At 52.3% G+C, this 14,572-nt stretch overlaps 1 protein-coding gene across 1 annotated transcript; it reads right to left on the minus strand.

Annotated features, from left to right (window-relative positions):
• Positions 1–994: 994 nt before the first annotated feature.
• LOC131215550 (elongation of very long chain fatty acids protein 7-like) lies at positions 995–10,220 on the minus strand. Its single transcript, XM_058209941.1, has 6 exons — positions 10,079–10,220; positions 2,457–2,647; positions 2,303–2,383; positions 2,070–2,232; positions 1,701–1,837; positions 995–1,582 (listed from the first exon to the last, which is right to left on the minus strand). Exons 1-6 carry the CDS (start codon positions 10,218–10,220, stop codon positions 995–997), a joined length of 1,302 nt encoding a protein of 433 aa, XP_058065924.1.
• Between the last annotated feature and the right edge of the window lie 4,352 nt (positions 10,221–14,572).

A 14,572-nucleotide genomic window follows, 5' to 3' on the forward strand; every position in this document is an offset into this window, starting at 1 on the left:
CCGAGCAGTTGCACTGTAATTAACAGCTAACGGAATCGATTGGCCGACAAACTCGCCGGCCGGTTCGGAGACAGCAAGTGCAAGAAGAGGGCAACAGGAATGACAGACGGGGGTGCGAGGACGAGGACAGCTAGCCGCCACTGGGCCGCGTCTTGGGACGTGCCCTTTCCGTGACTCGGAATGGAAAATCGATTTCCGGTGCAACGATCGAAAGCAGAAAGTAAATGCAAGTGAAGATTCTTCGATGAAACGAAGCGAAAGGAAAGTGACTGTGAACTGCGAAAGGAAAACCCATGGCACAGCAGCGCAAGCGACAGATGCAAGCGTGTAAGTGGACCGGCGGAAAAAAGAGCCACACAAAGGTAGAAAGAATACGGGGGGAAAATGCCCAACCCGCAAAGTGGGGAGCTCTCAAGGATGCGAGCGCTCGCAACGCTAGACGCGTCGCGTCGGGATAGAAACAACTCCGACGCTGCGATGGAGCAATAGAGATAATGACGACGACGAGGACGACGAGGTTCGGGGTCTGCGATCGATCAACGACTTGAAGAACAAACGGAAAACGACGGACGCGAACGAAAGAGAGCCCAGCTGGCTGGCGGATATCCTTCGACGTACTCGACGTAAGTCGTAATGTATTCCTACGCTAGTGGTCGCCTGCCCGCCTGCGCCTCCTACCCTAGTGGTGGTGGTCCCGTAAACCTCGCCCCCGTTCTGCCCTCGCCACAGTGGCATCCTAATAATGGGCATTCCCTGGCAGAATTCCATTTGAGCGCGGGCGCGCCCCTACGCCCCGACTGTCGTTCCCTGTGACCTGCACTGTTGGACCTCAGCACTCTCTCTCTCCCTCTCACTCTGTCTGCTGGGGACGGACTAACTAACTGACTGACTTACTGACTTACTGACTGACTGACTGACGGAGACGTACTGATACTTCTCGGAGGTGTAGCGAAAAAATGCGATTGCAAAGGGCAGCATCTCAGCACTGACCCACTCAACCGCTGGCCACAGCGGGCACAGGTACCACACTCGGGGACTCGTGGAACACGCGGTCCTCGCCACCGCTCGGTGCCACTATCCGTTGCCGCAGTCCGGACGGTTCGAGCTCCAGCTCTGGTGACTCCAGCTTGGTGACGTCACTCAGGACGGGTGGCGTCGAGGATAGGTCCTCCTGACCCGCAGGCCGCTCGTCTGTGGTGGGGTGGTTTGTGTTTCCCTCCATCGTGGTACCCTCGCTTGCCACGCCTTCAGCCGTCCGGTTGTTGTTGATGTCGTCTACCGGAGCTGCTGGCTTGACCGCAAGCGCGACCGACACTTTCGCTTCGTCACTGACTTCCTCCACCCGGGAGGGTTCGAGGGCGGCCGGTGTGGATGTCAGGACGGTACCCGTGGAACCGATGGCGCTCTCCTGCTTCGCGGGCAGACCCTTTGGCTTGCGCCTGTAGCTCTCGATGTAGAAGTTCATGAAGAGGGCCAGAAAGATGGTGGCGTTGATCAGCAGCAGCGTGGAGATGAAGCGCGGGAACGGGCAACCGGTGACGAGGGCGTTGATGCAGTGCGCGATGCAGATGATGAACTGTATCTGTGGGCGAACGGACTCCCATCAGTTTGAGTTTGAAAAGCATCACAAGCAGCGTCGGTTCGGAAACTTGGTCAAATCTAAAGGTAAGCCTAGTTCCCCCTTTTGCCGCTCTACTTACGATTTGCACCTCCGTCATGTACTTCTTCCACCAGAGGTACTTCTGGAAGCGGGGCCCCATCGCCGACAGCATGTAGTAGAAGTACATCAGCACGTGCACAAAGTTGTTAATTATATTCGGCAGCGTCGCATTGCCACCTGTTCCCGGGGAAATAAAATACGGGAAAATCAATAAACTGATCAGGCGTGATTTTCACGCCCGACCGCACCCTGTCATTACGTCAATTTCCCGACCTGGCAATTGGCGCTAATTCGTGAAAACGAATTCAGTTAACGAACCATTAACGGTCCATGTCCCAATCAGTTAGCGGCGCGGTTTGGGCAGTTTTTTTTTCGATTGGCTTTTTGTGCCTTTGATTTTGCTACCTACCGGCAATGAACTTGGTCAGGATCCACGCCTCGATCGGCGTGAGCGAGTGATGGTACACGTGCAGGTCGGTAATTTGCGACTGTTTCTTACGCAGCACGAAAAACACGGTGTCGGCAAACTCCGACAGCTTCGAGAGGTAGTACACGTAGCAAAGGTTGAACATCTGCGAATGGGGAGCCAAAGGGCAGTTAGCACTGTTGGGCTGTCGGACCACAGACGCTGCGACCCATTACCCTTCTCGATGCGGGACCATCGGAGTAGTCCACGGTTTGGCACGTCATACTGTAGCCCCGGATCCAACCGGCCATCAGATGCTGCAAGTAAGCCAAGGACAACAGGCTAGTTTGAGTAGCTCGCACAGAACGTGGGTCGGCAGGTTTTACGTACCTCGTAGAACATGTAACCGCTCAGGAGCACCTGGAACAGGTTGTAGAAGATGATCACCCGGCGCAAGTCCATCGGCTTCCGGTCCCGCATGTACATCGGACCGATCAGGAGAACCCACAGCAGGTAGATGGTGATCATGCCCAGCGTCGGCAGCGGATTGTCCATGAACGGAAGCTGTTTCGCTCTGGGATCTATTGCGACAGACGGAGACAGAAACAATAGAACAATAAAGTTTTGATGCTTTTGACCCGAAGTTTTTCTATTTTTCTATAATCTCGAAAAAGTTGTTATCTTGGCTAAGTAATTTTCCATAATCTCGAAAAGTGTTTATCTTGGCTAAGTTTTATCTACGAACTGTGTGAAATATTTCGCCTTCCGCTGAAATATTTCGTTCGCTCGTTCGCAACAATTCGGATCCGTTTTTGGTTTCAAGTTTTCGGTATTTTACGGGGATTCTGGCCACTTTTTGGTGGGCTTTATGCAAATTTTGCATCCTATTATTGCGTAACCGGTGGTTTATTGGCCACCGGGGACGAATAAGAATAGCCCCAAGCCGTCGGACTGTGCTCAAACAGCTTCACAAGGTGAATTTCGTATTTGCGCCGTTGCGCTGTTGTTTGCTGTTTAAAAAACGATGCCCAAGGTCCTGTTACTAGTGGCAGCACCACGTTTCAACCATTTCTGCGGCCCAATAAATGGCTCAGGCCCGAACTACTCCGAACGACGAGTGATATGCAGCCTCCGTGAAGGCGATAACACCGATAGTTTTCTGAGGTGATTAACATAGTCGCAGCTTCGGCGGAGATGCCCTTCATTCGGAAGGGCAGCGATTGGCTAGACGGCACCAATCACCGCTTCAGGGGCACCACGCACCAGACAAGGTTGCGGCCTGAGTCCTCGAGCATATCTTTGCACAAATTGGAACTCCGAGAATCGATTCTTCTAGTGGGTCGCCTGCCTGTCAAGGCCGTTAGATGGATTGGGCCACGATCGATCGACCGAGATCGTGTTCGTGCGTTGCTTAGCCGCCAGCTAGTCACTGCCGGCTGCTGTTAATCTTCGAACACGCGCTTCTCACACGCCACGTGCGATGACGAGAGACTGGGTGCGGACGAGTCCTTCACCCCAAACTCCACCCCGTCGTTAGTCATTATAACACGAATCCAGGGACAGCCCCCGCTCGACTCAAAATACCAACCGGCAATGAGATCCACCATCGCGCGCCACCAATGAGCGATCAGCGCCGGGATGGAACTCTCGCGAAAGTAGTCGTCCATCGTCAGCAGCACTTCCGCTTTGATCATGTCCGTCGCGTCCGCCATGATGTTCGCGGGTTCACTGTAAGGACACTGGAACAGAACACCTGACCGAATGGGGGTTCACTGGGTTCGAGATCGCGATCTCAAAGACTCTACGACTTTTACAGCGCACCGTTTTCCGCGAATCCTTACGCTTCGCCTACAATCGCCAAACTGAGTCCTTTCCGTGGCGTTGGCCGGCTTATTATACCGCCTGCGGTCCTAAAGAACGGCTCACGAAGAACGGCGGTACATTCTTGGCCACCTCCAACGCAGCGGGCTGATCTTGGACCGGGGCGGCGTCACGGTGCGGTGGTCAGAACCGTCCACGACGCCGGCCGGAATGTTGCGCAACTGGCCAGGGGCTTCAGCACGCAACGGAAGCCCCGGGTGACCTCCACCACCGGCGTGTGGGGTCCTTCCTTTTCCGAAACGGGGTCACGCAGCCAAGACATTGGGCACGGGGCAAGCTTTCGCAAGCTTTCGACCAAAAAACCCAACTTGAACTTGGTGGTGCCAGTGAGCGGCCTGCCATTCAAGTGCACCCTCGCCGCCGTCGATGCGCCTCATTACCGGGGTCCGCACGAGTGAGTCGTGCGGAAAATGGAAAATTTACGGCGACGATTCCCGCACACACGCGCGGACCGGTGCGGAGTGCCTTTATGCTAATGGAAAATTGAGAACATTTAGAACGAGTGAAACCGACGCCGGTGGTTGTGCTCCGGTGCGTCGCACAACTATTTCGCAATGCCGTGGCAAGAAGCATCGGAATCGCCCCGGTGAATCGCACGGACGGGTTTTATGGGCGATCGTTTCTGTTTTATTACGAGTGTAATTGGAAAATTGTTTCTAGTGGGTGAAGTGCTGCAGAGCTGAACCGTGCGGTGTAAAGTGTTATTGATTCGGTTAATTGACGATGTTTATTACGAATCATTGATTCGAATCATTTAAAATAGATGAAGTTTTTAAGTGGCATAATTTATTTCGAGTTTTGTGGATAATCTAAAAGCTCCGAAAAAGCATAAGTGAACGCTAAAGCTGATGCGATTAGTGTATATTAATTTGTTTGATTAACTTTCTGATAGGATTGAGGTCAATACCAATCAAATTCGAAGTGAGCCGATAACCACCATCTGAAATTGTGTTGTGTAGTCAATTGCTTGAACAGTATCCTAAAACGGTGTTCAAGATGGGCAAGATATGCTTAAAACGTAGTTAGTAGATCAATGGGATCTACTTATCGATCAATGAAAGTTTGCATGTAAAAGTTAAGCTAAAACTCAACAAGAAAAAAACAGAAAACTGAGATGTCAACAATCCCATTCAGCGTGTCTCAAATCTAATATCTCACCAAATGATGGAATTTTGATCTACTTCTGCAGTACTATAACAATTAGTAGTAGGTAATCAGGAAAAAGTAAGAATTTTCAAAAATGTTTTTATTCATGCATGTATTTTTATTTGAACGGAGAGAACCGTGTTGATCACCAACATAATCTTGAAGGCCTCAAATTGATACACTGTCCGGGTTCTAGTCGACGTCTTTCGCATAGAAATCGATCAATCGGTACAGCACAGACCGACGATCTTCAGATGAGCCAGGAGTAAATTGATGCATGGAAGTAAAAGTTTCAAAAGATATGTTGAATAATCCACCTTAACCATAAATAGATATTGAACAATGATAGACACACTAAACCAACGATCGGAATAACTCACAAAATAGTAAACCTTTTTGCGTGATTTTGCAATCAACAACCTATCTAATAGGAAGTTTATACTAATTACAATCGCCATGCCGAAGCTTTTTCTGCCCCTGTGCCAAGTTTCAAGTTCGAAAACCTTCGTCAAGGCGTAAAACAAGTGTATCGTGGGTACAACGCACGTTAATAACGCAATTGATTCTGCCAATAATTCACGGAAGTGACTGATTATTAAATCGTAATTAAGCCCACGAAAGCTGCTCTTTTTTTTATTTCACCTTCGATGATTAGTCTTTTAACGCTCGGGCCTATTACTGTGATCGTCGCCAAACAGTGTGTTGATCCCGTGTGATCATCAAGACCATGGATTTGCACGGTTTGTAAGTGGCCAGGCAAAAAGGCCCCCAAATGTCATTAAACGCCTTACCGCAGCGTCCCGGTACCGTTGACTTACGATCAGGAAATCAAAAGCACGTGCTCGTACACACAATTTACCGCCTCTCGGTTACGGTGAGTACTTGCCGCGCGTCACTTGCCCACACCGGCGGCGACGACGACGTCAACATCTTCACGGCCGTGGCAGGACAGAAGCCGATGGGCGGCGAAGGGCCAGCAAATTGACCTACGCGGTAATGATCATGAAACCGAGTGCGCGAGCATACCCATGGCCCAGCAGGGAGCATGAATTGTAGTGCGAAAAACCGGATTGTTTGCCGTTCGCTTCATTCTTGTCGAGTCGAGTGCAGCAACGGCCGCAGAGTGACGCCGCGCAGCGCACGATGGCGTGCGTGGCGCTTGTGCAATACGCAAACTCACTTCATCTCGGCGCTCACAAGCACGCAAACACCGACTAGCGGCCAGTGGGCCAACCGTTGATTTATACCCTGCCGGGGGTAGGTCGGCCCACAAACGGGACTCGCGCGCGATTGACGAGCGTAATCGTTGGAAGATCAATTTTACTTTCGTTCACGCGAGTGAGACGCGTTTCGTTTTCTCTTTTTGTTGTGCGCACGGCGTGGTGGGCACTTTTTCTACGGCACCCGACTTTTGTGATTGACGAAGCGGCCGACTGCCTGGGCTGGTGGTTAGAAAAACAGCAATAGAAATAAAACAAACCGAGCGAGAAAGCGAGAGAGGGAGAGAGCGATGCCTTGAAGTCGATACAACGCCGCAGAGCAGCACACGTTGGCCCGATTATGCAATCGCGCCGACTCGAGACGCTGGCGAACGAACCGAAAAACGAAAGACTCTCGCGCGCAAGCGACGAACCTTCCCCGAACCGCGCTGCAGACAAATTATGTCTACCACCCGTCACCCGCGGGCCCTGTACCCTGTGGACCGGTGTGGAATGCTACCCGTCCCGGCCACAGCACCGTGCATTATGGAGCGCTTCAAGTGCACACGTACTTGAAGGTCGAGTTCGCGTGCGCCGAGAGTTCACGCAATCAACCATTACCGTGCACCCCGCGGGTCCGTCGGCAGCGCAAGTTCAAGGTGCGAAGAAATGGTAAGATGCACAGCTGCTCCCAAGGTGAGCCCGTCAATTGGCCAGTACTTTGCTGGCCGGCGTCAAGATCGCCCCTGCCAAATGGAATGGACCGCGCGTTGCACAACATTTATGTTGCGACCGGCTGGCTGCCCGGGCCCACCGTTTTCGCCTTTCATTGTTTTTATTTCACTTGATCGTGGCCAACCGACAGTGTTTAGCGAAACACACGCTCCGGTCGATCGATTACGTTTCCATTAGTACCGTTGTTCAATCGAGATCAACGATAGGGCGATAAGCAAAGCGAACAAATAAAACAAAACAAAAAACAGCCAACCAACTACCGTCGTTACGTGCTTTCAAATTTGTTTTTTGTCAGTTGCGTTGGACTCATTTTGTGGTTTAAAGCGGCGGAAGGCAATTGGTGCTGATTTGAAACCGGGCCGGGTGTGGCTAAGGGCAAGCCAAGGATTTAGAATGACCGCCGAGACAGAAAGTGCCACCCCAACCTTCAATCCCGCCCGGTGACCTCCGGGGCGGGGCGGAACAGCGTTACCGTTGATGCAATGGCCGGTGCCAGCCGATAATAGGTTTCTCCGTGGCCGAAGAATTAATTATCATAAGTTCAATGACAACGCGCCCCGATGGCGATGGCGTCGTGAGATCTCAATGCTCGAGGCGGCAAACGAAGAAGAAGAAGAAGAGGAAGCCGAATTGTGTCATCGCACTGCCGGAAACGAATTCGAGCGAAGACGTTGATGAACCTGTACCTACGCCGTGTGGATCCGTTACTCGCATCGATCACCTGCGAGAGTTACAACAATTTCAAAATCCGTAGAAGGGTTGCTCCGTGGCGTTGGTTGGGTAAACAAATTCCATAACGATATGGAAAATGGCCACGATTAGACGTGAACACACCTTCGGCGACCCCAAAAAGGGCCCCGTGGATGCAGGATCGCTCGCTAATGGCCAAGGCTATGCGTGGCTCCCGGCACCCGCGCCACACGCTAATCAGGTGCGCTGTGGGTAAAGGCGCGATCCGACCCGAGGTCGAATTGGGATTCCTTCGCCTCAGCACGTGGCCCTCCGAGGTCAAACCCATCAACCCGAGCCCCGCCCAAGCCAGCGACGAGCGGGCGCATCTTTGTTGCAAGTCGCCGAGTCCCCGGTCGTGCTGCAATCGGAATTGGACCACACGGGGCCCCCGGCTTGCATCACCTGGGCTGGGCACGAAAAACAAGCTTCTTTATAATTTTTATCGATTCGATTTACAAACCCTACGAAAAACCGGCCCACGGTTGCATCCTAATTTGAGACCCTTCGTCCCTCTCTGGCTGAGACTGTGGACCGCTCCGATAGTTTCCGTACGCAACCGCAACCGATCGCGGGCGCGCGCTTTGGAAACGGATCGCTGCATCCAGCCTGGCTGTTGAATTGTGCGTGCCGTAACGCGACGAACTTCGGCGGTCATCACGCAACTGGTGCAACGGTCCGAAGATCGGAGAGAAAGAGAGAGAGGGAGCCCGTTTACCACACCAGGAAAGAAAGACCCCCAGCCAGTCCTGGCGCGGCACCGATCGTTTCCCTTTCTGGGTGAAGGTCAGCCCCCGGCCAGCGTGAGATAACGTTCACATTCGTCGACTGACTGGACTCGCCCGACCCGGTTCCTGGTGCACTGGTGCGGGATGTTGACGACCCGAGCCGAGCCACGGTCCGAGGGCGCGCGCTAGCGGGTTTCGGCAATTTCGGCGGCGCCATTATATAATTGCATGTAGTTCATAGAAATTCCATCGCGCCGACCGACGATAGAAACAAGATTTTGAGTTGGTTGGTGAGCGACGAACGAACATCGTGCCGTTGTCCACGAAGCAACGATGATGTCGTTGAGAAATGGCCCCCGGTGTAGCATACTCGGTGTTCATTCGGTTTCATCAGCAGCTTTTGATAATTAAAAGCCGAGCGACGTACCTTCATTACCAGGTCATATTAATGTAACTTCCGTTGCTCTCGAAGCCCAATTAAATGCTCGCGCTACTGATAACAGTTGCGAATGATTTATTTAGTTACGCAAAGACGTGTGCGAAACTTTGCGCCTCCCCACACGCTCGTGAGACGATCGGCCTGATTTATTCGTCCTTACCAAAACGCCAAATGGCCGGTGCAGTAATGCATGCCGAGTTTTTGCCGCACCCGAACCAAATTGGTGGTCAATTCATTTTATGACTCCGTTTAGCGAGTGCTAAACTCGGGGCTTTACACGTCAATCCGACTTTTATGGTGGTACCGGTGAGCCGTGGCCAACCCATGTCACGCCTCACTAACGATCGAGGAAAGGAAAAGCCCCGCGGGTCGCGGGTGCGTAGCGTAAAAGACCTTCCGGGCGGCCAACAACAACCACCGTGCCGTGTCCGGCCGACCGGGCAGCCCATTCTAGCCTTGGTGGAAAACCGCACCGAGGCACCGAAGGCATGTACGCACGTAGTCTGTGCCAGCTGTTTGTTTACTGTTTTTCCTTCGGAATCGGACCAAGTTTTTCCGCCGACGGCCAAAGTTTCACGCGCGGCTGCGAACTGGGTCAACGGGGTGGGCGGAAGCGAGCAGCTGTGGGTCACTTTCGATTTTTGAAGGTAACAGGCGACAAACAACCATTCGGAGGCTCTTCTTTAGCTATTCATTTAATCATGCTTTCAGTTACACTTCCGTTGGAGGTTTCTTTTCAACTGTAAGCGCAACCCAAAAAAGCTAGCAGCTTGATAAACTCGGGGTCGACGAATTCCACGGCTCGGATCATAAAACGTGAGACCAGAGCATCGAATTCTGCCAGCCGCTTGATGATCGTTCACCTATCGAACTGGCCGAAACAGGTTTCGCTGATCAGCCCGATGTCCGTGGGCTCCGAAAACTATCCGTGAACTCTTAAGGGCGTATTTGGAAACCGTTTTCGCAGAGACAGCTCGATGAGAACCGTCCGATCCGCGGGAGATCATCCTCACGATCGCGGCCAAGGTCCGACCGCTGCAGTGCCCTTTGGACCGGGCTGGAATTACTATAATTTTCTCCAGCCCGCAATCAGCAATCAGGCTGCAAGGGTGCGCTACCGTTCCGGGTGACTAATTATCGGCCGCGATCACTTACCCGCGATCAGCTCCTCGACGATCAACCAGTACCGGTCGATCAGGCCGGTCCAGTTGCGTTCGCTCTGGTACTCGTCGATCGCCATCCGGAAGACGAACGACGTGCCGGAGAGGAAGTCGGTGAAGTTGTCGGCGACACTCATTTTTTGGACGTGGCGTTTGGCGTGTCAGGGAAAGGTTTCGCAGGCTAATACTGATCACACAGACACACGCACTCCACACCCTCACGCACCGCACCTCCGGAAAGCTTCCAGCACTCGGTCACCGTGGGTCGGTCGTCTTTTTTGTTTTGGTGCTTTGGCGAATTTCCGTGGACTGGCCACGATTACATCACTTCCAAGGGGGCGCGGGTCACCGATGGATGAGCTCAGCCACTGGCATCCTTGAGGGACCGTCCGAGTCCCTCTTCCCGATCACGAGACTGTGACGTCACACGCGGGCACTACACATTCCACTCCGGCTCCGGAGCCCTCCCAGCGCACCCCAGACACAGCCACCACCCACTGGTTACACTCTGCACTCGGAGGATCTGACAGGATCTTTCGCGTTCGGACCGTCGCGTACCGCCGGACAACAGTGACTGACCGCGGCGCGCGCGCGTGATTTGGGGCACACGGCTTCGCAGAAATCTCCCCACCGGAGAGCCGACGGTTTTCGGGTCCAACCCGCGTGGTGGTGATGATCTCTTACGACAGCTGTGCGCTGCGCTGCGGGCACGGAACGCGAGACGTACTGGCCGACGGCAGGTTGAACAGTGTGACAAAAGTGCTTTCGCCGCCGATCGTCTAGCGGACGGGAGGAGGGCGGGTCGGTGGCGATATCCGAAGCCACAAGAGGCGCACACACATACAGGCACAGACAGGCCACAGACGGACCCACCAAGTGCGCAGGGCTCGGTCCGAGACGGTCCGCGAGGGTTCAGAGCGCCGGAGACTGCGCCGAGACGCGCGAAGATCAGCGGGCGCATGCGTGAGAGAGTGGGAGAGCTACCGCTGGGGGATCGCACCGCGGCCGTCAGGGGTGTCCTTCGGGGGGCGATCGATCTAACGGCACCCACCAGCACCACCACCACCGCCACCGCCAGTCATTAGGCGCTGGTGGTGGTGGTAGTGGATTGCCACACGCCACCCATCCGGTGGCGCACAGCGAGACCGACCGTCGTAGGCTGTCTCTTTCGCGCGCGGGTTCTTTCTTCCCCGTTATCACCTTCCGTGCCCAGGGACTGGCCATGAACTGATAAGTTCATGTATCGAGCAGCACTTTCAGTAGCTCTCGTAGTTGTTGTGTAAAAATTTTCATCGATTTTCAAATCAACAGATTGTTTTTTTCTTAAAGGCGCAGAACATTTGAAAGTTATGAAAAGTTATTCTAAATTGCTTATTTTAGTCATGCAAAACAAATGACAGGACTTTGCACTTTGCTTAGTTTGCCTACCTTCAGGCGTATTCGTGGTTCTAACGTCACCTTTTGTATTTTTACAAGTTCAGCGAATATTCCGAGTACAGTCACAACAAAAATACCGAACTGTGAAATATACGGAACTGCCCTCGAGCGGGAACTTACAGCTAAACCACTTCAAAACTTGATTCTCCGGTCTCTGGACCATCGATCCTGTTCCTAACGGGCAGCGTGGCTAACAGCACCCTGTTCTTAGTTGAGAGCAACCGTTTTTTTTATTGAGTTGGAAAAGAACATGAAAAGAACTATGAATTATTATTGTATTTAGTAACAAAGTAACAAATATCTATTCTAAGTATAATAACAACCTGAAAACCTAACGTAAGTTTAGGTATACTACTTTGACCCAAATTATCGGGGATTCGCTTATAACTCGAACAATCTTGCCTTAGTTTATTTCAATATCATCACCCTTAAAGCTATCCCTGCTGTATGCATCTAGGTTTACGTTTGTTTCCATATTCAAAACGGTCCTAAAAGTTCTTTTTAGGAATCAACTGCTCAACTATTAACTGTAAAAGGTGTCCACGGAGCGTACTCTTGAGTCCCGAACGATTGGCCTGAAATCACATCACGAGGTAATCCCAAAAATATAATGCAAAAACATGCTCGTGACATACGATAATCGAAGACAAGTGCTTCCCGTTATTTTTTGACCACAGTAGCAGAAATACGTACCCTGATAAGTATGGCATTGCTGAGGAAAGTTAGAGTGAAACTATATTGTGCTTCCTCAAGGTCTTTTGAAACAGCTTCAAGGTCTCGAATGCAGCTTATATGACCGTCATTGGCAAACGGTCCGTCCGCCCGTTTCCGTTCGCTTCCACGTACTTATCAAGCAAGGTGCGGATGTAACGACTTCGTACCCATGCATATCGGTGACGTATGGGATATTTGAAAATGGCCTCCGATCGGCCGGTCTCTGCATTCTGTCCCCTCAGCAATAGCGATCCGGTGCCGGGGCCGGTTTTGTTTTAAACTCATTTCGAAAAATCGGTGCGAATCGGGCGCACGGCGAAGGTGCGAAAACAAACAGCACCCGTGGCTTCCCCGGTCGCTCACTGGAACCCCATCGGATCTGGAAGTCAAGTCCACAAAGTGGACCAGTCATTGGCCAAACCCGGCTAGGAATGAAGCGAAAACAGCGACGAGGCCGTGGACAGCATAAACCACCGACGTCAGCCCGCGCCTTGTCAGCACATTTCGCGACCCTATCCGTCACCGTTGGCGCCGTCACCCACCACCCGGAATGGGAACACGGGAGTGAGGTGTACGGAAATTAGCGCCCAAGAGCCTCGAGGCCCGACGCCCAGCTCGAAATTAAGGTGGTCAGTAAATTGGGAACCGAGCGATCTGCATGGCCGCAGTTTGGCCGCGGCTGGGGCTTCCCCACGATCCCCTCATGCACCCCTCCCCCCCACCCCTCAGATACCGATCGGTAGTCAATTTGCCAAAGAGGCAAATGAATTACACGCTCATCATCGCCGAGAACGTTTCGGATGGATTCGGTTCGGGTTGTTTCCCGCCCCATTGCTACCGGTGGGTGGAAAATCGATTCAAGGATGCCATTGAGCGGACGGGATTAACATTTCAAACTTGGTGCCGCGCGGGGCCGATTGGCGTTGGGTAAATCAAACCAATCTGGTGCGATCGTGGCCCTCGCCAAAAACCCCCGGCGAAGAGAGTTACGGAGTGGGCACAGCACAGTTTCTGGCAGACAATAGAATTCGATTCAGAAGATGCCGGTTTCGATGACCAATAAAACCCCCGCTCTCTTTTTCGTTGAGACACAAGATTTTCATTCCGCACACAAAGGTCACCACGAAAAACGGCCCAGGTTCGGTGGCCCAAAGGCGCACGTGAAAAGGAAAAACCCGCTGCAACTGGTCTTTCAATAAACCAAACGCCTTTTTCTCAAAATCGAAGGCACGTGCTTAAAGCTTTAAATTGGTACCGCTCGAATGGCCACCGCGAAACACGGCACAGCATGGAATACAGGACTACGACTCAATGGCGTAACGGTACGACGCCGGCCTCTCTCAATGCCGTTTTGGGGGGAAAAATGAAATGAGCATTTTCCTACGCAACGCTGCGCTGACATTGGGTGGCGACCTCTAGAATGGGCCCAAATTAGCGTAGTGTTTGGCCGCCGGAATGCTTCGGCCATCGCGGCCAAAGTTCAAAACCAATCCAAACGCCTCAGATCGCGATCGTCGACGGTTACCAAATCTCCGTGGTCCGTGGCGGCGAATCTATGATTACCGGGCCGAGTCGAGCAGCGAGATTGCACGGTGAGGCCACCCCGGCCAGGGTCGCCGTTAGGTGCCACCCTCTCTGGTGACCGCGGATCATGCCCACCCGATCCTAACTGGAGCATTTCTCTGTGTTTGATGTCAATACATTGTTATGTGTTTTTCGTTCATTGTTATCATATTTACTTTTAAGGTTTTGAGGTTTTTACCCGCTTTCCGTGTCAACCCGTTTCGCCTCACCACCTTCTGGGTGGTAACCGTTAGGTCCCGAACGAGGATATGAAATGGTTCGTCCATGAGCTACCGAAGGGCAACAGGTTGCATTTGCCTTGGTGCAGACTCTGCTATCCACTGGAGTGCTGAGCTTGTGCGAAAACAGATTGTGTCATTTCGGGTGATTAATAGTTGTGCACATTTCATTGCATCCAGCTCGCTAATGAGGACAATTGCCAAACTTGGAAACCGTCGAACCAAACCAATCAGTTCGGCCCAAACAGCCGTGTAAGAACCGGCGAAGCGTAATCGCACTGTCGGGGGGTGTCGTAAACCGTTTTAGTGCTCGATTTTATTGACGCCATTGACTTCTTTCGAATGGGGAATATGTGTCACTAGTTTTCAATTTTCTATGCTTTGCATCGATTCAAGTTCAACGCGGCGCAGCGTCAGTTTCCTTAACTTCGAAAGGGTAAACTTGTCGCCCGACCGGAAGGAAGGATGTCCTTCCGTTGACCGGAGAAGTAGTTATCGACCGGAAGGGGTAAGGGGTTTTGCTGTCATTATGCACC

The sequence above is a fragment of the Anopheles bellator genome, chromosome 1 (genome assembly GCF_943735745.2).
Source record: "Anopheles bellator chromosome 1, idAnoBellAS_SP24_06.2, whole genome shotgun sequence".
NCBI lineage: Eukaryota > Metazoa > Arthropoda > Insecta > Diptera > Culicidae > Anopheles > Anopheles bellator.